General features: G+C 48.9%; 2 protein-coding genes across 3 annotated transcripts in view; one reads left to right on the top strand and one right to left on the bottom strand.

The window, feature by feature from the left end:
* The first annotated feature begins 91 nt into the window (after positions 1-91).
* Positions 92-5,121, top strand: LOC105996962 (chromosome unknown open reading frame, human C6orf136). Of its 2 annotated transcripts, none has more exons than XM_013031212.1 (6): positions 92-283; positions 2,552-2,941; positions 3,356-3,444; positions 3,615-3,815; positions 4,765-4,834; positions 4,920-5,121. In XM_013031212.1, exons 1-6 carry the CDS (start codon positions 212-214, stop codon positions 5,031-5,033), a joined length of 936 nt encoding a protein of 311 aa, XP_012886666.1. In that variant the 5' UTR covers positions 92-211; the 3' UTR covers positions 5,034-5,121. The 2 variants fall into 2 exon arrangements, with proteins under 2 accessions (XP_012886666.1, XP_012886667.1); XM_013031213.1 differs by having other exon boundaries at positions 94-283; positions 2,705-2,941.
* A 97-nt stretch (positions 5,122-5,218) lies between these two features.
* Dhx16 (DEAH (Asp-Glu-Ala-His) box polypeptide 16) overlaps positions 5,219-22,867 on the bottom strand; it is an 18,157-nt gene continuing 508 nt past the window's right edge. Inside the window, exons 2-20 of the mRNA XM_013031184.1 lie at positions 19,674-19,921; positions 19,430-19,592; positions 19,055-19,111; positions 15,184-15,438; positions 14,606-14,809; positions 14,327-14,518; positions 13,610-13,720; positions 13,340-13,455; positions 12,553-12,763; positions 12,303-12,401; positions 12,036-12,188; positions 10,006-10,146; positions 9,649-9,811; positions 9,436-9,554; positions 9,265-9,332; positions 8,273-8,435; positions 8,010-8,171; positions 7,574-7,747; positions 5,219-5,478 (exon numbers count right to left, since the gene is read on the bottom strand). Of these exons, the coding sequence (XP_012886638.1) occupies positions 5,350-5,478; positions 7,574-7,747; positions 8,010-8,171; positions 8,273-8,435; positions 9,265-9,332; positions 9,436-9,554; positions 9,649-9,811; positions 10,006-10,146; positions 12,036-12,188; positions 12,303-12,401; positions 12,553-12,763; positions 13,340-13,455; positions 13,610-13,720; positions 14,327-14,518; positions 14,606-14,809; positions 15,184-15,438; positions 19,055-19,111; positions 19,430-19,592; positions 19,674-19,921 (2,928 nt within the window). The 3' untranslated portion in view covers positions 5,219-5,349. The remainder of the gene's footprint in view (positions 5,479-7,573; positions 7,748-8,009; positions 8,172-8,272; positions 8,436-9,264; positions 9,333-9,435; positions 9,555-9,648; positions 9,812-10,005; positions 10,147-12,035; positions 12,189-12,302; positions 12,402-12,552; positions 12,764-13,339; positions 13,456-13,609; positions 13,721-14,326; positions 14,519-14,605; positions 14,810-15,183; positions 15,439-19,054; positions 19,112-19,429; positions 19,593-19,673; positions 19,922-22,867) is intronic.

Genomic DNA, 22,867 nt, shown 5'->3' with positions numbered 1-22,867 from the left:
AGCGCAAGCGCAGTCAGGGCGGACTGAGCGCTCAGCTGCCTGCCTGGAGTCCGCAGTACGCAAGCGCGCAACATCTCCGTTTCCCTCCTCAGGCCCTTGCCCCCCCCCCTCCCACTTTTCCCCTTCACGAAGCCGGGTCCCGGGCGCGCTCACCCCTGTGAGGAGGCCGGAGGCCGGACTCGGGAGGCGCCCACTCCACTCCCGGAAGATCATGTACCATCCCAGTCGGGGGGCGGCCCGGCGTCTTGGCCCCTGCCTCCGCGCCTACCAGGCTCGACCCCAGGTGAGAGCAGAGCAGCGGGAGCGGAGACGAGGGGGCGGGGAGAGACCCTCCACGGAGCCGGTGCGTGGGGCGGAGCGTGCCGGGTCCCGCGCAGGCGCAGTGGCACCCGGCCGCCCCTTCCCACCTGCTCGGGGAGGCGCGTGGACTGGCCCGGGGTCGTGCGGGCGGAGAAGGCGGCGCTGCCCGGCCCGCGCAGAGGGAGGGCTGGCGGCTCTGCCGAGCTGAAGACGGGCAGGCGGGGTAGGGCAGCGGGGCGTGTCCGCCGGCGCCGCGGCTCCGCGGTTACCTGTGCCTGGAGGTGATTTGAAGGGCAGGGGTGGAGAGGTTAACCGCTGGGCCGCCGCGCCGCTCGCAATGTCCCATCTCGGACCAGGACCGCGGGCCTTGGCGTGCAGCCCGCGCCCCATGCACCTAGAGAGCCCGCCTCGGTGGACCCGGTTGGGACCCCGGTCCCCGGCTGTCAAGATTGCCACGCCCCCGGCCGAGAAAGGGCCTCTAGGACGCGGTCTAGTACCCAGGCACCCGCACGACCCGCCCCCAGGGCTTCCTTCCTTGGGAGCCGGGTCCCGATTGACTTTGGTTGACCTCCGGTGCTCGCAGTTTGAACGTCGATTAACCAAAGATAAAGTTCACCTTTAACAGTCGTCTCAACGTTTTATATACATTCATTATCTCTTATAGACCTTATAATAACCCAGTGAGTCTTTATTGTCCTCCATTATACGAGGACATTTATAGGAAACAGGCATGGGGAATGAGTGTGGAAGGTTACACAAGAGAACTGGAACTCTACCTTCTACACTTGCCTCACAGTTCATGGACTCCGTGTTGTACACGACATCATTTCATCCACAGTGTAACGAAACAGGCATTCTTAGGATTCTTGCTATCAAGAGAGGTGGAACTGGCCCCAAACGGTTGAGAGTTTAGGTGTAAGGGTGCGCCTTAACACTTGGGGGAGATATTTGTGCTTGTGTTTTATGAAACTTATTTCCTCTTGTTTGCAGCAGAGGTAATTAGTCCATCTTTTTTCCCTTTAGTAATTCCATCTTTTATGTCAAGTTGTAGATGGAGCCAGACACTAGAGGCTCAGAACTGTAATCCTAGCCACTCAGAAGGCTGAGATCTGAGAATGACTGTTCAAAAACAGCTGGAGAAGTAAAGTCTGGGAGACTACTATCTACAGTTTAGCAAAATGCCAAAACTGGAGCTGAGGATCAAGTGGTTGAGCACTAGCTATGAGCAAAAACAGCTAAGGGACAGTGCTGAGGCCCTCAGTTCAAGCCAGAGTACACACACACACACACACAGTACACACACACACAGTACACACACACACACACACAGAGCAGTAGGTGGAGAGGGGGAAGAATGATGGAAGAGGTGACACTGGTCAAGATACATATGAGGGGCTGGGAATGTGGCTCAGTGATAGAGTGCTTGCCTAACATGCATGAAGCCCTGGGTTCACTTTCAGTACCTCATAAGCTAAAAAAGCTGGAAGTGGCACTGTGACTCAAGTGGTAGAGCACGATCCTTGAGCAAAAGAAGCTCAGGGACAGTGCCCAGGCCCTGATTCAAGCCCCAGGACTGGAAAAACAACAAAAAAGATACACATGATTGCATACATAACTGGACATTGAAGCTTCCCCCGCCCCGTGTTTTTTTGGTGATGGTTGTGGAGCTTGAACTCTAGGCTTGGGCTCTGCCTTTATGCTCTTTAGCTCAAGGTGAGTACTCTACCATTTGAGTCACAGCACCACTTCTGGTTTTCTATTGGTTTATTGGAGATAAGAGGCTAACAGGCTTTGATGCCCGGGCTGGCTTTGAACCACGATCATCAGATCTCAGCCTCCCGAGTAGCTAGGATTACAGGCATGAGCTACCAACACCCGGCTTGAAGCCCCATTTTACAATTATTTATGTCAGTTGTGGGGCTTGAACACAGGGTCTGGGTGCTGTCTCTGAGCTTTTTCACTCAAGGTTAAGCGCTCTATCACTTTGAGCCACAGCTCCACTTCCAGTTTTAGCTGGTGGCTAATTGGAGATGAGTCGCACAGATTTTCTTGCTGGCTTTAAACCGTGATCCTTAGATATCAGTAGCTAGGATTATAGGTATAAACCACCAATGTCTAGCATTGTACAACTATTTAGACATAATAATACTAATGATAATAGTAATGTACATTAAATTGGAAGCCTGTTAAGCATAGCTTAAATAAAGAAGCTTCAAGCATTTGAATTCTCCTTTCCCTTCTGTTTTCTTAGGATCAGCTTTCTCCACGGACTCTACCATTCCCACCCCTCTGGCCCCACTCTACAACAGTTACTTCTCCATCTTCTCCTCTTTTCTGGTCCCCTCCACCCCCACATCCTCCAACCCGGTCTCCTTCCCAGGTTTTCCCTCTTCCTCTCTCTCAGGTCCTGACCCTCAACTCATCATGGGTGGTTCTCCCTCCAGAAAAGGAGGAGGAGGGTCCAGGACCTGAACTGCACAATGGATGCCTTGATGGGCTTAGGAGCCTTTTTGAGGGACCTCCTGGGGCTTTGATACCTTTCCAAGCCCCTGGAACTGCCCACCCTTCCCCTGCCACCCCTTCAGGAGATCCTAGCATGGAGGAGCACCTGGCTGTGATGTATGAGAAACTAAGACAAGAGGTAAGTCTGTTCAAAGGTGAGAAAGAATATAGGCAATCATTGGAGATGGGCTAGGGAAGTGAATTCTTTCTTAGAACCATGAGGCAGATACAACAGTCCAGTAAATTCAGTCCTGAGGAAAAAGATGCTTTTCCATGTGGACTCAGGGAGGTTAAGCATATGATCAGATGACACTTCAGAAGCTGAGGCCTAAAAAATAGAAAACTAAAAAGCCAAACTTGGTGGTATGGTAGCATAGGCCATACCACCACTCGAGAGGCTGAGGCTGTAGAATCAGGAGTTCAAAGCCAGACTGAGCTACATAGTAAGGCCCTATCTCAAAAAAAAAAAAAAACCAACCAAAAAAACAATAAGCTTAAAACCTAATAGCATGTTTTCTTTCCCACTGAGTTGACACCATCTTCTTCCACCTAGCTTCCCAACCTCTTCCTTCACTCCCACGACTATTCTCTCTATTCATCAGATGTGGAATTCATCAATGGGATCCTCAACATTCGAACCAAGTGAGAATTGGGGTAGGGGTGAGGGAGGAAAGGGTGAAGTGCTATACACTAGACCCTTTTCCCAGAGAGGTTCTATGCTGCTTCTCATAAGTTCTCCCCATTCTTTGGACAGAAGCCAGTGTGGTGTTTTGATCTGCCATTAACAAAATTTTGCTTATTCCTCTTCACAGAGGCCGGGCATGGTATATTCTGTCTCTAACCCTTTGTCGCTTCCTGGCTTGGAACTACTTTGCACAACTTCGGTTGGAGATTCTACAACTAACCCGCCACCCTGAGAATTGGACACTGCAAGCCCGCTGGCGGCTTGTAGGATTACCCATCCACATGCTCTTCCTGCGTTTCTACAAGCGGGATAAAGAGGAGCTTTATAGGTAAAAGAGTAATCTTACCCTTTTGGGAGTTTGGTAGTAGTGCTTCACCTGGACTGTGTGCAGAGGGATAGTTTGACTCCAATTTAATCTAACAAAAGTAATGACCTTGTATATTACAAAACCTTTTAACTTCTTTCTTCACTTACATATGTTGTTCTCATATAATTACCGAACAAACGAAAATTCCTAAGTTGAGCTTCACAGTCTTAAAGTACTTAGTAAATTTCTGGCTGGTAGAAGCCCAAGAAGTTACTAGGCTTAGCCTTTAACATTGTATGTAAGCGCTTAAACCTGATGTACAGGCTAGAAATGTGGCCTAGTGGTAGAATACTTGCTTAGCATGCATGAGGCCCAAGGTTCAATTCCCTGGTACCACATAAAGAAAAAAATAACAAAAAAAAAAAGCTGCTGTACAGTCAACTGATGATCTTTTAAATCTATAATTGGGGCCCTTCTGATTTAATTGTTCAGAGGCCAGTCTGAGTGTTGGGATGTTTAAGTTTCCCAGGTGGTCAGACCTGGCAGTACAGGACTGTAATTCAAACTCAGGAGGTTGAGTTAGGAGGATTACAAGTTCAAGGGCAAGCCTTAGCTACATTAGTGGGATCTGCCTCAAAAACCATTCTCCAGGTGATCTATTATGTAGAGAAGTTTTCATTTAAAAAATACTTGAAGCCAGGGCACTGGTGGCTCATGCCTGTAATCCTAGCTATTTAGGAGGCTAGGAGCTGAGGGTCCTAGCCCAGGCAGAAAAGTTCCCGTAAGACTCATCTCCAATTAACCACTCAAAAGTGGTTATGTGGCTCAAGTGGTAGAACGCTGGCCTTGAACACCAAGAGGCTCAGGGACAGTGCCCAGGCTCAGAGTTCAAGCGCCAGGAAAAAAAAAAAGTTGAATTAAAGCTCTGGGCCAGTAGCTTCTCCCTCAGAAAAGTCTCTCCCGTTGCCAGGACCTACGATGCCTATTCCACCTTCTACCTGAATTCCAGTGGCCTCATTTGCCGTCATCACTTAGACAAAGTGAGTTCTGGGGCTGGGTGGGGGTGATTGAAGGGTAGACAGCTGTGTGCACTTCCTCATCTTCTATTAACTATTTTCTCTGCAGATGATGCCTTCGCATTCACCTCCATCGCCTGTGAAGAAGCTGCTAGTGGGAGCTCTGGTGACTCTAGGGCTGTCAGAGCCAGAGCCCAACCTAAATGTATGTCCCAAGGCCTGAGCCAGAAGGCAGGTGGGGCAGCACTGAAAACGTCGCTACGCACAAGAGGAGGTGGAGGCAGCCAAAGATCTCCAGACCAGCTGCCTCCCCTCGTTCTCTGTCCTTCCTTTCCATCTCATGCTGTTTAAAGCTGCTGTGTAACTTGACTTGTAAATAATAGTGTAAGTGACTGATATGAGATGGAATTTCATGTCACTTTCTGTGCATCCCACAAGTTCCCACAAACTTTATTCAAAATAATTTTATTTAATAGATATTAAACAGTGTACAGAAAGAAAAGGTGCTGGTATCAAGTTCTTTCCATTTGTCCTTTTCTCTACCCCAGCTCTTCTCGTGTCTTGCCTATTTTTTTGGGCATTTTCTTTGTATGGGGATCTTCTACCTCCTTGGCCTTATAGTAGTGGGGAGCCACTTCCAAAAGCCAACTGCTTTCAATCTCCAACACCTAGAAGAGAGAAAAAAGATCAGTCAGGGCTCCCTTGTTTTTATAGACTAAAAACATCTCAAGTGTATAGGTCAAAATATATATATATATATATTTTGCATTGACTGCAGGGCTGGGGGAAAAAGGTACTGGCTGTATTACATACCTAAAGTGCAGATATAGTTCTATATTCAAAATATCAAGTAAGTTATCCCTAAGAAGGAGCTATGAAAAGACTAAAAGTACACTCTAATGACAGACTCCATCTGCTTTACTTACCACTGTAATCCAAGCACCTTAAACACTTGTATTTAAACACATTTAAGTGTTATTGAATATAAGTTACAGTTCTCAGATCCTGGAAGACACCAAGCCAGCTGTTAGAAATTATGTCTTTTGGAGTTCCCTAGGGCAGCTGAGCCTGAAAACTCAAGTAGTTGAAGAACTGGTAATAGATGGAAAGTGGGTTTGTATGGCCTCTACACAGGGAATGAAGGAATGGCAGGTATGGAGAGAAATGAGCTTTTTGGTTGGTTGTGAGGCTTCAACTCTGGGCTTGGGTGCTGTCCCTGAGTGTTTTGTGCTCAAAGCTTGGGAACTACCAATTGAACCACGGCTACACTTCTGGGTTTGTTTTTTTTTGAGTGGTTAATTGGAGATAAGTCTCATGGGACTTTTCTATCCAGGCCAGCTTTGAAATACCATCCTCAGATCTCAGTCTCCTAAGTAGCTAGGATTACAGGTGTGAGCCATCGGCGCCCAGCTGAGAAGCCAGCTTCAAGGGGCTACTAAATAAAATTAATGGTCGTGCTTGCTTTTCCAGCACATATACTACAATTGGAATGATATAGAGAAGATTACCATAGCCTCTGTGCAAGGATGACAGGTAAATTCATCAAGTGTTCCATATTTTTGGGGAAAAAAAAAAAGAGTTAATGGTCTGGGGGAACAAGGAAGACAAGGAAATGAGGAGGGAAAGAGGAAAAGAGGTACCCCTCAGAGTCTTTAGGGTGTTTCCAATGAACAGTGGGTTCATTCTTCCTTACCATAGGCATCAGACCTCACTTCAGGTGTTGCTATGGTTGAATTAATGGTTTTAATGAATACATCAAATACATGTGTTAGAAGATGCAGAAAAAATTTTCTAAAAATCAAGAAAACTTGGGCTGGAGGCCAGAAGTTCAAATTCCAAGCGAAGAAAACAACTGAATCAGATCTTGTTAGGAGACAGTTATTACTCTCTAGTAAAATATCTCCAGCTAGAAAGGATCAATGAAGTAAATTAATCGTATATAAGCTGGAGGCTGGTAGACTCATACCTGTTATACTAGCTACTCTAAAAGTTAAGATCTGAGCATCAAGTTTGAATTGAGCCCGGCAGAAAAGTCTGTGAAACTTACCTCCAATTAACCACCAAAAAAAAAAAAAAAAGCTTTTGATGTTTTGTGTCTCGTGTTGTAGCACTCTTGTTTTGCGCAAAAATTTTGTGTCTCTGGGCTGTTTTTTCGCGCCCGGGGTATTATTTTAAAAAAAAAAAGTCCTACACTCAGAAGGCTGAGATCTGCAAATCTCAGTTTGAAGCCAGCCCAAGCAGACAAGTCAGAAAGACTCTAAATCCAGAAGTGGAGGTGTAGCTCAAGTGGCAGAATGAAAAGCTGGGCACTAGTGGCTCATGCCTGTAATCCTAGCTACTCAGGAGGCTGAGATCTGAGAATTGAAATTCAAAGCCAGCCCAGGCAGAAAACTTCCAGTGAGACTCTTATCTCCAATTAACCACTCAAAAAAGGAAAATGGCACTGTGGGTCAAGCTGTAGAGTGCTAGCCCTGAGCACAAAGAGACTTAGAGACAGCACCCAGGCTCTTGAGTTCAAGCCCCACAACCAACAATAAAAAAAGCAAGAGACCCTGAGTTTAAGCCCCAATAATAGCACACACACACACACACACATACACACACAGACAAAAAGTGAACAAGAAAAGGAAGTCTTTCCATCTAATCCTACATAAAAATAATGTATTTTTCTGTACTAGTCCCAGAAACAAGAAACTTGGTTCTTAGTTTGTCATCATTCTATCTATGCCACACACATTACCTGGGCAGATAATGATCCCTTACCTGTCTCATAAACTCCTTGGTGGTCAAGACAAGTTCATGGTAGAGCAACCAGCGTGGCTGCTGCTCAAAGAGTGAGGAGTTGGGATGGATGAACACTGTCTGCTGCTGTTTCACTGTGCGGTAACCACTACGTGTCAGCCGTGCTATGTGGTAAAAGTAACCAGCAGTGATAGCCTAGGGAGCAGGCAAAAGAAAGTCATTGGGGTCAGACAGATGGGGGAACCCTTGTTTAGGCTTCAGAAAACTAGAAAGGAAAAGAATGTGTGAAAACCCCACTGAGAGAAGCTTTAGTGGTCTGGGAAAGAGCAAACTCGAGAGAACACATGGTCCACCAGGGGAAGAGCTCAGGCTGGGCACTGCTGTGTGGCCTCAGGGGAAGAGCTTGCTCCTCAGGGGTTCTGGGCAGACAGCAGCAGACTGAAGAACACTGACTGACCTTGCGGACCCGAATGTAGTCCCCCTGGCAGGAGCTCAGACCAACTTCCACCCGCTCCAGGAGCCCTTCCAGCTGTTCCCGCACATCCCGGGCTCGGCGCATGGATCTGAACTGTACAAAGTTCTCATAGCACCATTGGGAAGAGTAGCCACTTTCAGCCCACTAGATGAAGATGGTTCAAAAGAAAGGTGGAGGGACTTTCAGGATACAACAGGACTATAGTCTCCCACATTTCCCACATTCCCACTCACTCAAGCCCTGACCTGTGTATACACATTCAGCAGAACCAGGTGGTCCCCACCAGGGAGGAAGAAGTTGACTCGGGCATTGTCAGCATGGACAACCTTGTCCTTAGGCCGGTAGAAGATGGAGTTGTTGACAGAGAGCATGGCAGCCACCGTCAGGATCTCCTCTGAACAGCTGTACCTGAACAGGAAGACAGTGAGAGTTCAAAGCAAGCCACCTAACTATAGGCATACAATAAGAGGAGACTGATCACTGTGGTGGATGTGTCTCACGTGGGAAGAGCTGGTTGGGACAGTGGCGACAAAAGACAGCAAATCTGTGGTGGCAGTACTTTTATAGGGATGGTGATGGGGGAGGCATATGTAATCATCCTATTACACAGCATAATGGCCACTGAGGCAGGGGTAGGAAGGGAAGTCTGGGGGTGCTTTGTAGAAAGATGTGTCTGTGTGCCTTGGGGAGAGTTCTAACAGCCACAGCAGAGGAACGGCTTTCAAGGTGGAGTCACACAGCTACATCTATGTGGTCCAGGAGCAGCCCTGTCTCCCATCTCTCACAGAAGGAAATCTCCTACCTCCATTCACAGCCCTGGATTTTCTATGTCTGTCAACCTTATCCACTTAATATTGATCCAGAGCACAGCATGTTTTTGTTTTGTGTTTGTTTTGCACTGTGGCTTCCACTCGGCCTTGCTCTCTTGACTGGCATGCTTTCTCCCAGCCCACTACCACTTAAGCCACATCTCCAGTCAAGCTTTTTTGCTGGTTAGTTGGAGAAAAAGTATTGCTGACTTTTCTTCCCGGGGATGGCTTGAAACCACAATCCTCAGCCTTCTGAGAAGTTAGGATTACAGGTGTAAGCCACTGGCATGTGTCTATGACAGCATTTTACACAATGGGCCTTGAATGGGACAATAAGAGTTCTTAAACACTTTGTTATTTGCTAAAGGACAATATGATCAAGAAAAGGAGGAAGAGATGGCCCCTGCAGCCACAGGTGGAAGACTTACTTCTCAGAGGCCAAAATCATTTTAGACAGCATGGGGTCCACGGGCAGCTCTGCCATCTTTCGACCAGTCTAAGGAGAACAAAGACAGAGTTGAGTCTTCCCTCAGGTTCCCCTCTACACCAGGGATCTCTTGCTTCATCCAGTCCCAGCCTGTGCCACCCAGCCATCTCACCGTGGTGAGCTCCCCAAGGTGATTAAGGGCTCCTAGAGCATACAGTTGTTCCAAAGCCAGCAGCAAGGTCTCATATGGTGGCGGGTCCAGGAAGTCAAAGTGCACCAGGTCATGGATCCCTGGAGAAAGATATAAAGGATAGAGACGCCACATATGGACCAGTGGCCTCACCCATTCACCTGCCTCTAGGGAGCACTTGTGCAGCCTACTCACCTAAGCTCTTGAGCAGTAACACAACATTGCCCAGGCTGGTCCTCTGGATCTCAGGCACTGTGGTCTCTTCCAGCTCATGCTGATAGGCCCAGGCTGTGTACAGGCGGAAGCACTTCCCTGCAGCCACTCGACCCGCTCGCCCAGCCCGCTGATTGGCTGAAGCCTGGAAAGGAAGGACAGGCAAGCTGGCTGATGATAGGGTCAGGGAACACAGACAACAAGGCAATATTTATGCAAAAAATCTGGGAGGATGCAAACTGCTCTTCTCCTGTCTAAGTGGGGCCACCCTATTGCTGAATTGTGCTGTTCCTAGAGGCTATTTCTGCCTTTCCCTGCCCCATGGGGACCCAGGCTGACCTTGCTGCAGGGTGTGACAGTGAGCGACTCCATGCCTGTGCGGGGATTGTAGCTCTTCTGCTTACAGAACCCTGGATCAAGTACATAAATGATGCCCTCGATGGTGAGTGATGTCTCTGCAATGTTTGTTGCCACAACTACCTGAGGAAAAGCACATGAGACAAATTCAGAACCCACCCCTCCCCCCCAACCTCAATACTCAGGAAGAGTAATCGTGGAAAGCTAGGAATGGACAGTCAAGTGGGAGGCAGGGGAGGCTGGGGAAAGGGAGTAAGAGGAATTCACATTTAAGGCTAGGAGATGCCAAGACCAGCAAACAGGTAAAAGAAACGGGGGTGATAGTCAGCAGGGACATGATGCAGAAAGAAAACGGAGAGGCAGAGGGTACTTAGGGCTTTTCTTTCAGAGATGGGAGATGGGGGTGTGTAAGTTCTTGCCCCCATCTTCCTTACCTCCATTTCCATATTCATCTTCACACACCTCTTCCTGTAACAGTCTCCCTAGAGCCATCTCTTGGCTTCTATTCCGAGAGTATCACCCAGCGTCCAGAATGGTCCCTTTTTCCCTCCCAGTGATGACACTGGGATTTGAACTCAGAACCTTATACTTGCTTGACCAGCACTCTACCACTTGAGCCACACCTCTAACCCTGCTTTTGCTGACTATGGAGAAGGGGTCTAGTGGACTTTTCCGCATGTGTTGGCTTTGGATCTTAGCCCCCTGAGTAGCTAAGATTAGAGGTATGAATTACCAGTGCCTGGCCAGAATAGTCATTTTTAGCATAGAAACATTGCATCATTCCCAGCTCCCTCACTACAGAGTATGATCCAAGTACCTTAAAGCCTAAGGCCCTAGGCCCAGATGTCTTCCCAACCTCTTCTAGCACCATCTGTACCTCCTTTCTGACCCATCTAGGTGCATGCTTTCCTCACTCTTTCTTTTTTGGTCAGTTGTGGGGCTTGAACTCTGGGCCTGGGTGCTGTCCCTCAGCTCTTCAGCTCAAGGCAAGTGCTCTACCACTTTAAGCCACAGCACCACTTCTGGTTTTCTGGTGGTTAACTGGAAATAGTCTCATGGCCTTTCCTGCCTGGGCTGGCTTTGAACCTCAATCCTCAGATCTCAGCCTCCTGAGTAGCTAGGATTACAGGCGTGAGGCACTGGCACCCAGTTCACCCTTACTTCTATAGTGCTCTCTTCCTTCTTGCTCCCTCATTCTTCTACTTCACCTTCTCCTTATTGGAGAAGCCTTCCCTATATCCCCTCAACCAGCAAAGTCTCTGTGCATCCTCCAATGCTGCCCTGTAGTTTTTCAGAGCACTCCTTAGAAACAGGCATTATTATTTGTCTGTCCAATGTCTCCTCCTATTAGGATACAAGTTCTGTGACTAGGCTAGACTTTGTGTTGCTCATCATTTTTTGTTGTTGCAGTGTTATGGATAGGACCCAGGCCCTGAAACATGCTACCCATGCCAGGCAAGTACTCTTCCACTGAGCTACAACCCAACCTCACCTAAAATCCTTTGGTTGTCATTCTGCCAAATGCCTCTACCTGCCATCAAAACCCCCTTTATCTCAGCCCACAATAGATGGCCTTGGGCCTCTGTCACACTACATGAGCCTATTAGGCCCACCTTCTCCACGCTAACCTCAGCCTTTCCTCTGGTATTTTCCCAGTGCTTTTCTCCAAGTTCCATTTGAAACTCCACCTCCCAGCACATCCATCTCTATCCTACCTACTCCGTGGGTTGTGTATTTGGCTTTTTCTCAGTGGACATCACATTCATCCACCTGCAGCCTGGAATGAGGACCTGGTGGCTCTTCAGCTACATCTACAATAGTGCTAGCACAGTCCTTTGCTTCACCACCCACCATGTACATTGCAAGATCAAGAGGGGAGGCTTCTTGGAAGTGGCACTGTGGCTCAAAGTGGTAGAGAGCTAGCCTTGAGCAGACGATATCAGGGACAGCTCTCAGGCCCTGGGTTTAAGCCCCATGATACAAAAAAAAAAGTGGAGGTTTCTACACCTGACCTTTCGGGCTCCAGGAGGCGTAGGTTGGAAGATGCGAGCCTGCATGTCAGAGGGCAGGTTGGCATAAATGGGCAGCACCAGGAGCTCCCGGATTTTGGAGCCCAGTCGACGGCAGCGATCCTGGAGCATCTCACAAGCAGCCTCAATCTCCTCCTAGGTGTGGGGCAGGAGAGCATCAGTGATCCTGAAGTCATGGAAACCTATACCCCCACCCCTGCCCTGTTTTCCTTAGGGATACACTAGCCCCTTTCCCACTACAGCACATACCTGTCCAGTCAGGAACACCAGGATGTCCCCAGGGGGCTGTGTCACGTGGATTTGCAGCACAGACACAACACAGGCTTCCAGGTAGTCAGCCTCTGGAGCCTGGGGAGGAAGAAGACAGAGTTGGGGAGTCACCTGGATAAACAAGCTTCTCTTCCTCTCCCAGCTCAACGTACACTTTACCGCACTCCCCTGCCCCAAAGGACCCAGCTTCATTGCATCCCACTTAAATCCACCCTCCCTGAGGGTGCACCTTGGTATAGAAGATGTCAACTGGAAACCTCCGGCCAGGGATTCGAAACACAGGGGCATCATCAAAGAAGGTAGAAAACCGGGCAGTGTCCAATGTGGCAGAAGCTACCAGGACCTTGAGCTCAGGCCGGAAGCGAGCCACATCCTTGATCAGCCCAAAGAGAATGTCTGTGTGCAGGGTCCGCTCATGAGCTTCATCCACCATCACCACACTGGGAAAAGAATGGGAGGAACAGTGAGGGAGGAGATCTGGACCTGGATGCTAGGTCTTCTATAACAAAAGGGAGGGTTAGAAGCAAAGGACAAAAAAAAAAAAAAAGCAGCCAGGAGGTAGAGGTTGGAAGCTAGAGTTGGGATGACTCTGACATCTCTGGGTCAGAGTCAAGAGTCTGCCTGTGGTGTAGAGTTGATGTACCACCCTTTAGCCTCTCAAGTTTCAGCGCCTTCTGAGTCACATGGCACAAAACCTGGTGCTTCTTCCCATGTGATAGCCCCTCTTAAGATTCTCCTCTGTAAGATGAACAACTGTGTTCAAATGGTCTCATAGCACTTCCAGTCCTCATAGTACTACTCTGCCATTTTGGTCTTCTAAATTCTGCTGCTCTGCTCTCTAGCCTAGAGACATATAGACCAGTTCGAGGACCATTTCAACAATAGAGTCAAGAACTGGTGGGTTGATCAGAAGACAATGGCAGAATTGGCTGGGTGGGAAGGGGAGAGAAGATTAAAGGATACAGGAGGAGAGGGCAGTTGAGTAGGAGAAGTCCAGATTGGGCCTCTGTATGTACCTGTAGCTGGCTAGGTCAGGTTCAGAGAGGAACTCCCGGAGAAGCATCCCATCTGTCATGTAGCGGAGGACAGTTCGCTCTGATGTGCAGTCCTCAAAGCGGATGCTGTAGCCAACCTGGTCAAAGGGGGCGTTGGCAATTGAGAGTGGACTATGGCCCCTGAGGGGAACGTGAGGACAGGGGACAAGGGATCAATGCAGTCCCCAGGGCAATGTGGACGGAGTCTCAGGTCCTAGCAGATCCCTTTACCCCCGAGTTCCTATAGCTCACCTCATTCCCAAGCTTTACACCCATCTCCCGGGCCACTCTGGCAGCCACACTCATGGCTGCCACTCTGCGGGGCTGGGTGCAGGCAATCTTCATACCCTTCTTCGTGTAGCCCTGAATGACAAAGAAAGAAGTAACTGCTAAATATACCTCCCAGATCCAACCACAGTTCAGAGGAAGTAACAAAACCCAGGAAGGTTAGGGGAAAGGAGAGAACAGAGAGAAGCTGAAAAGGAGAAAGACAGGCAAACAAACAACAGACTGAGAACTCAAGAAGTGCTCAGCCAGCCCTGCAGTCCTTTGGGTCTGCAGCTAACCATCTGGGTCATCATCAAGGTCTCGGCTTTGCTAACCTTGAGCTAGAAAGGAACAGATCAGCTAAGGCAATAGGAGACAACAGGTAAAACCCACAGGAAACAAGACCTTTAACTCTATTCTCTGGCTGGCAGTGAGAGACAGAGGTCATGCTGGGCTGAAGTATGGGAGGGCAACACTGACCTGCAGCCCATTGCCTCTGTCTCCTAGGCCTTTGCACCTGAGTGTACTGAATGCCTACCGGGCATGGACACCATGAGAAGAGATGCAAAAATGGTATAGTCTTTCTTCTCAAGAGCCACAAGAGTTAGTGGAAAAGACAGGTAGACAACTCCTCAGGCTATGGAAAGGAGTTTGGACAGGACTGTGAGCGCCAATACCCAGGACAAGGCTGTGATGACTAACCTCCTCAAACAGGTACTGTGGGATCTGGGTGGTCTTCCCTGAGCCAGTCTCCCCTTCGATGATGAGAACTTGGTGATTAGCGATGGCAGCCAGGAGCTCTTCCCGGAATGGGAACACAGGGAGGCTGCGACGGACAGCCTGGATGGACTCCTTCTGCTGGGCCTGTGCTGATGGAGGGGGAGCTGACGGCTCCTAAGGAAGGGAGGGAGGGCTATGAGCTACATGCCAGCTTGGGAGGGGGAGAGGATTCTCCTCATATTGTCCTGGTTTCCCTCTTACCTCATCACCCTGGAGCTGAGTGGCGCAGACAAACTCGATGGTCTCCTCCTCTTCCAGTACTAGCTGATATTTGGGCTCCTGGGAGGCGGCATCTCGAGCCCCAAATTTCAGGGATGCTGCCCCAAGTCGGGCCTCCTCCCATCGCCTCTGCTCTTCCCCAGGAGCACTTGATTCCTCTTCTACTACCTCTACAGCTCGAGCTGGCTATGGAAAGAGGGACAGGTAAAGATCAGAAGACAGGGGTGCCCCCCCCGCCGCTTTTTTTTGTCAGCCATGGGGCTTGAACTCAAGAGCTCTTCAGCTCAAGGCTAGTGCTCCACCACTTTGAGCCACAGCGCCACTCAGGTTTTCTGGTGGTTAATTGGAGATAAGAGTCTCACGGCCTTTCCTGCCTGGGCTGGCTTTGAACCACAATCCTTAGATCTTACCCTCCTGAGTAGCTAGGATTACAGGTGTGAGCCACCAGTGCCTGGCTTAGGGGAGGCTTCTGTGCACAGTTCCCTCCTCTCATCACTACCTCTACCCCTGGGGGAGTCAAGGCATACTCCATCCCGGGAAGTGACGCCGTTTCAGCTCACCTGTCCCCGGGTCTCCTTGGGCATGTGGTAGCGGTTGGTGGCCTCCAGCTTCTCCTGCTCACCGGCTGCCCGGTATTCCCGGGCCAGATCCCGCACTCGCCGCTTGTATTTGAGCTCCCGCCGTTCATGCCGGCTGAGTTCCACATCTCCAAAAAGGAATTCCTCATCAGCCAGCTCTGCCTCCAGGTCCTCCAGCTTCTCTCGCTCCCGTTTGGCCAGGTATTCTCGGCGGGATTTCTTCCTCAGCTCAGGGACCTGAGGCAGGAAGGGACAGGCCATCCCTAGTTAAAAGCAGCAACGTCTTTCCCTACCCACCCCAAATGTGCAAGCCTCTGCCCTGCTCCGCACGTTGCATTCTAACGCCCAGCCAAAGCTGGGCCTCGTTGCCCTGACCCTGCACAGTGCCTTCCAGCACAGTAGTGACTGAGCTGGAAGCCATCTTCCACTGGATAGCATCGCTTGTAATGTCAGTAATCTCTTGTCAGAGTCATCGGGGCAATTGTTTGACTATTTTACTCTTACTATCTCATTCAAATTAATGGGAAGGGGAAAACAGATGTATCAAGCATTCAAAAAGCCCAGGTCACAAATTGTAAACCACTGAGATAAGAATGGAAACCTTTAGGGGTGGTACAGTATCACCAGTTATTGCCTTAAACTCAATGCCTGCAGCTTGGGTAGGAGGAATTATAAACATATGTGATGTATAGGTTTATATAGAAAAAAATATATGTGGGGCTGGGAATGTGGCTTAGTGGTAGAGTGCTTGCCTAGCATGCATGAAGCCCTGGGTTGAATTCCTCAATACCACATACACAGAAAAAAAAGTATGCATATATATTTATATATATATATATATGTAAATATATATTCACATGCATATACATACTTCATATATATGTTCATATATATGTATACCCATATGGAGTAGAGTGGGGAGAGGATTTTTGGTTTTTTTTGGTTGATCCTGGGGCTTGAAGTCAGGGCCTGGGCACTGTCTCTGAGACTCTTTGTACTCAAGGCTAGCACTCTACCACTTGAGTCACAGTGCCATTTCCATGTTTCTGGTAGTTAGTTAATTGGAGGTAAGAATCTCACAGACTTTCCTGCCCAACCCGGCTTCAAACCATGATCCTCAAATGTCGACCTCCTGAGTGAGTAGAATTACAGGTGTGAGCCACTGGCACCTGGCTAGGAAGTTTTTATATGATGTACACATGGCTTTGAGGACTAACCTCTCCCCATGTTATGATCACCTGGTTTCTGTGTGGTTACCTTTGCCCCAGGTTTCCCAGGGCCTTGGTAGCTCCGCCTATGATTCACACTGTGGTCTGCCCTGTGATTTGGAAAATCTCTCCTACTGCAGAGAAAAACCAACCAATGCTCCCACTCAGAAAGCTCCATTGATTGTTCTATGAAACATCAAATGGAGTTTATGTTTACAATATAATCTGAGTATCACAATAAAACACCTTCAACCTGATAGGTGAGAGGTGAGACAATTTTATACTTTTATGTTTTGGGGATTTTTGTTTGGTTGGTTGGTTGTGGGGCCTGATCTCTGGGCCTGCTCATTGTCCCTCAGCTCTTCAGTTCATGGCTAGAGCTCTACCACTTGAGCCATAGCACCACTTCCAGCTTTTTCTGCTTATGTGGTGCTGAGGAGTCAAACCCAGGGCCTCATGCATGTTAGGCAAGCGCTCTACCACTGCTAAGCCACCTTCCCAGCCCGTATATCTATTTTTAATATGGGATTCTTTTCTTTTCTAATCAAAATAATGTGAAACTGGACACGGTAGTACATGTCTGTAATCCTAACACTCAGGGGGATTCTGAGTTCCAGGCCAGCATGGGTTATATAGGAAGATCCTGTCTGAAAAAAACTAAGGGGCTGGGCTGGGAAGGTGGCTCAGGGGTAGAGCACTTGCCTTACATGCATGAGGCTGTGGGTTTGATTCCTAAGCACCACATAAGCAAAAAAGAAAAAAACGGAAGTGGCGCTGTGGCTCAAGTGGTAGAGCACTAGTCTTGAGCTGAAGAGCTGAGGGACAGCGCCCAGGCCCAGAGTTCAGGCCTCACGACCGGACCAAAAAAAACCCAAAAAACAAAAAACTAAGGGGCTTAGGATGTGGCTTAGTGGTGGTAGAGTGCGTGCTTAGCACTCTAGCATGAAGCCTCAGGTTTGATTTCTCAGTACCACATAAACAGAAAAAGCTGAAAGTGGCACTGTGGTTCAAGCAGTAGAGTGCTAGCGTTGAGCAAAAGAAGCTCAAGGACAGTCCCCAGCCCTTAGTTCCAGCTCCAGGACTGGCCAAAAACAAAAAAAACAAACACACACACACACACACACACACACACACAAAAACACCTAAGTTGGGTGCAGGTGGCTCATACCTGTAATCCTAGCTACTCAGGAACCTGAGATCTAAGGATTGAGGTTTGAAACCAGCCTAGGCAGGAAATCCTGTGAGACTCTTTTTTTTGTTGTTGTTTGTTTGTTTTGTTGGTCGTGGGCCTTGAATCTGGGCCTGAGTGCTGTCCCTCAGCTCTTCAGCTCAAGGCTAGCACTCTACCACTTGAGCCCCAGTGCCACTTCCCGTTTTCTGGTGGTTTATTGGAGATAAGAGTTTCATAGACTTTCCTGCCCTGGCTGGCTTTGAACTGTGATCCTCAGATCTCAGCCTCCTGAATAGCTAGGATTACAGGCGTGAGTCATCAGCGCCTGGCCCTGTGAGACTCTTATCTCTAATAAACTACTCAAAAAAGCCAGAGTGGAGCTATGGCTCAAGTGGTAGACTACTTGCCTTGAGCAAAAGAAGCTCTGGCCAGGGCCCAGGCCCAGAGTCCAAGTTCCAAGACCAGTAAAAAAACAAAACAAAGGGGCTGGGAAGGTGGCTCAGTGGTAGAGCACTAGCCTTGACCTAAAGAGCTGAGGGACAATGCCCTGGCCCAGAGTTCAGGCCCCACGACCAAGAAAAAAAAAAATACTAACTAAAAAATTTAGCAGGGACCAAAAGGTAACACCTGTAATCCTAGCTACTCATACATTGTAGGCCAGCAGAAGGGGGAGGGGGAAGACTGGAAGGAAATGAGAAGACACCATTTCAACAGAAAAAGCTGGGCACAGTACTGCCCACCTCTTATCCCAGCAATGGTAGGAAGCATTAAAAGGAAGATCATAGCCATGCGCTAGTGGCTCACACCTGACTGAGATCTGAGGATCAAGGTTCAAAGCCAGCCAGGACAGGAAAGTCTGAGACTCTTAAATCCAACAAATTACTCAGAGCCAGAAATGGTGCTGTGGCTCAAATAGTAAGAGTGCTAGCCTTGAGCACAAAAAGGCTCAGGGATGGCACCCAAGCCCAGTGCCCAGACCCTGAGTTAAAACCCCAGAACTGGAGAGAAAAAGAAAAAAAGCCAAGTTCATGAACTCAAAGGGCTCTGCCACCTCCCACGAGAAGACCAATTCAAGAAGATCAGAAAGCCATAGGGGATAGTGAGATTAAGTAGGAAGAAAGTATTTGGAAACAGTATGTCTTAGCTGAATGGTCAGCACACCCTGGGCAATGGATAGCCACCCTGATGTGGTCCTCCAGACACCCCTTGGAGAATATTCTAGCTGCCTGAGATCTCACTAAGTCCAGGAGAAGGAAGAGCCACATTTCACTCACTGATATGCTAAGGAGGGTTTGTGGTAGTTTTCTTCCCTCTAGTACTCAAGTCTTGTCTCAGCTAGGTCCTGTCAACCAAGAGGACTGCTCACTCATCAGCACCCTTACTACCCTTCCTCTGTATCGCCTTCCCTGTGGTCACCACTCCATCTTGTAATCCTTCATCTTCTGATCTTGGACTCCTCATCCCCAGGACTCACCATGGCTTTCCGGTCTTCCTCAGCCATCTTGAGGCGCTTCTGAGCCTCTTCGTATGCCTGAGAAGAAACCAAGAGTAGAGGGGGGCATGAGACAAAACAGCCCCCACATCCGTGGCCATTTCCTCTTTGAATTCCAAAGATGGTTCAGATTGTACCCTCTGAATGGGCACCCCTCTCAGTGCAGTGAGGAATCTCTGTGTTGTACAGTCACCTTTGCCAGGAAACCCACAGGATCCTCTTACTGCAGAGGAGCACATTCCTGAATACAGCCTCCTGACTTCCCAGAGTTACACTCTCTGAAATCATGGCCACCTCACAGTTCACCCAGGGACCTTGGAAATGGATAGAACAGATAAAGTTAGGGATGGCTCCCACCTTCTTGTCTGAGCGCTCTAGGACATTGCGAGTCCGATCCTTGTCCCGCTGCCGAACTCGCTCTGCGAAAGCATCACGTTCCTCCAGGTCCTGAAGACGCTCTCGCTCTGTCCGCTCCCACTCATCCTCTGATTCTGCTTTCTTTGTCTGCTCTTTATTCTCCCTGCAGACCAGAACATGGCATCAAATAGAGGCTTCCAAAAGGTCTATCATCCCATCCTCTTTCCCCATGCTTCTGACTTACTCTTTCTTCTTTTTTCCTGTCTCAGAAATGTCTTCCTCTTCTTCTTCCTCATCATCATAGTGTTTCTTCCTGAGGTGTTTCCGTTTTTTACGCTTTTTCTGGAGACTGCTCCCACTCCGACTCACAGTTTCCTCACTGCTTTCTTCACTGTCTTCCAACAGCTTGTAAGATCTGTTCTTCTCTAGCAGGGCTCGAGCCTCTCGCTCTGCTACCCTAGCTGGCTTTTCTGCCACGGGCTTCCGTGGTACCTGCCAATAAAGGAGACAATATGGTGTAAGAGCAACTCCTGAACTTGGCCTCCTACTTAGCTCTGTTCCTAACATAAGCTAGTACTTGATATTAAGTTAGCCTTCAGTCTCTGCTCCATGGCTTTATCAGACTGGACAAGGACCCCTCAGCTTGTGAATGAGCTTCCTTTTAGTCATCTACTTAACAGGCATTTACTGAAGCCTGTCTCATGTGCCATGAATACAAGAATAAAGTTTTTGTTTTTGGGTCTGGTTGTGGGCCTGAACTCTGGGCCTGGGCGCTATCTCTCAGCTCTTCAGCTCAAGGCTAGTGCTTTACCACTTGAGCCACAGCGCCACTTCCGGCTTTTTTTCCCTGCTTATGTGGTCCTGAGGAATCGAACCCAGGGCCTCATGCACGCAAGACAAGTGCTCTACCACTGAGCTACCTTCCTAGCCCGAATACAAGAATAAAGAAGGGACAAAAATCTATCCTCATGGAGTTTTCACCTACTCATATTTCTTTTTTTTTTTTGGGGGGGGGTGGTCCAGTCATGGGGCCTGGGCTCTGTCCCTCAGCTCTTCAGCTCAAGGCTAGTGCTCTACCACTTGAGCCACAGCGCCATTTCCAGCTTTTTTTTTTTGCTTATGTGGTGCTGAGGAATCGAATCCAGGGCCTCATGCATGCAAGGCAAACGCTCTACCACTGAGCCACCTTCCCAGCCCCCATCATGGAGTTTTCATAAGCTCTGTTTTTCCCAATGATTAAGTCAATTCCTACACAAGAGACTGACAGTACTTTCACATGCATACCCTAGAACCAGACTCCTTGGACAAACTAGTTAACAGACATATAATGTCCTTTGGCTCATGATACTTTCTTTCTTTCTTTCTTTTTTTTATTTGTCGGTCGTGGGGCTTGAACTCTGGGCCTGGGCGCTGTCCCTCAGCTCTTCAGCCCAAGGCTAGCGCTCTACCACTTGAGCTACAGCGCCACTTCCGGTTTTCTGGTGGTTTATTGGAGATAGGAGTTTCACAGTCTCTCCTGCCTGGGCTGGCTTTGAACCATGATCCTCAGATCTCAGCCTCCTGAGTAGCTAGGATTACAGGCGTGAGCCACCAGCGCCCAGCTTCTTTCTTTTTTTTTGTTGGTCGTGGGGCTTAAACTTTGGGCCTGGGCGCTGTCCCTCAGCTCTTCAGATCAAGGAGAGCGACCTACTGCTTCAGCAACAGTGCTACTTCTGGTTTTCTAGTGGTTTATTGGAGATAAGAGTCTCACAGACTTTTCCTGCCCAGGCTGGTTTTGAACCATGATCTTCAGATCTCAGCTTCCTGAATAGCTAGGATTACAGGCATGAGCCACAGGGGCCCGGCTCATGGTACTTTCTTTTGGTGCTGTTTTTATTTTTTATCAGTTGTAGGGCTTGAACGCATGGCCTGGGAGCTTGTCCCTGAGCTCTTATGCTCAAGGATAGCAGTCTACCCCTTTGAGCCACAGCTCCACTTGGGGTTTTCTGGTGGCTAAGTGTAGACAAGAGTCCCACAGACTTTCTTGACCAGGATGGATTAGAACTGCGACCCTCAGATCTCAGTCACCTGAGTAGCTAGGATTACAGGTCGTGAGCCACCAGCAACCAGCTGTTTTTATTTATTTTGGTCTTCAGGATTCAACCCAGGGCCTCTACAGATGAGCTACAAGCTCCTCTCACAACATAGTTCTAACCCCATTTTCATTAAGCACCTTATAGAATCATTTATCATATGTACACTTTCATTCACACAGAGTCTACACTTACTGAGCATTTCTTGGACAGAGGAATATGAAGACAAGAAAGCCCAGACCTGCCGGCCAGGAACTTTTTTTTTTTTTTTGCCAGTCTTGGGCTTGAACTCAGGACCTGGGCACTGTCCCTGTGGCTTTTTTGCTAAAGACTAGAGCTCACTGGGTGCTGGTGGCTCATGCTGTAATCCTAGCTACCTCTGAGGATCGTGGTTCAAAGCCAGCCTGGGCAGGAAAGGCTGTGAGACTCTTATCTCCAATTAACCAACAGAAAACTGGAAGTAGTGCTGTGGATCAAGTGGTAGAGTGCTGGCCTTGAGCAAAGAAGCTCAGGGACAGTGCCCAGGCCCAGAGTTCAGGCCCCAGGATTGCAAAAAAAACAAAAACAAAGAAAAGAAACGTAGTTAGCAAGTATACTCCCTGCGTTAACTCTCAGTACCACCAAAGAGAAGAGGGAGGAGGGAAGGAGGAAGGGGAGGAGAAGGAGAAAAAACAGAGGAGGTGGAGGAGAAGAAGAGGGAGAAGTGGGGGGAGTTGGGGGTAGGAAAAGAAACAGAAGCAACCTACCCTATGAATTCGAAGCTGCAAGTTACTAAAGGCTTTGTGTGAAAGTACACAGGTTAAGGTTGGAAAAAGAAAAACTACTGAGTGAAGGGTTGCTTCCCGCCTTATTCCCCCAGGTGCACAAGACCAGGTCACACACGGGTGCTTGTCCTCGGACAGGTCACTCGGACCCCAACCGGCTAAGCTGAAACCCCCCTCACCCAAGGCAGCGCATTCCACTCTGGGCCTGGCCAGGGACACGTCCCCCTCGGCCCCCCCAAAGACCCGTCTACTTTTTTTTATTATTGATAAACCCAGCCCTAGATCGAGTCCCTCACACAACCTCCACACCCGCGGGAAGGTCCGGGCCCCGATCATCGAGTCCGGCCTATCCCTTTCCCGTCCTTCCTCCATTTCCCTAACACTTAATATTACGTTTAAGCCCGGTCTGTCCTCGTTGAGCCGAAGCACCTAGCACAGCACTTCTAGACGGCAGGTGGATAAAAGACAAGCGCCATGAGAACGGAGTTGGCTGGGCGGCGGCCCCGCCCCCCGCCCCCCGCCCCCCCCAGCCACACACACACATCCACACACTCTCCTAACCAGACCACCAGACACATGTTGGCCAGGCCTAGGGAGAGCTC

The sequence above is a fragment of the Dipodomys ordii genome, unplaced genomic scaffold (genome assembly GCF_000151885.1).
Source record: "Dipodomys ordii isolate 6190 unplaced genomic scaffold, Dord_2.0 Scaffold138, whole genome shotgun sequence".
Lineage (NCBI taxonomy): Eukaryota > Metazoa > Chordata > Mammalia > Rodentia > Heteromyidae > Dipodomys > Dipodomys ordii.
The sequence above is the reverse complement of the archived record's forward strand: the minus strand, read 5'-3'. Positions and strand labels throughout refer to the sequence as shown.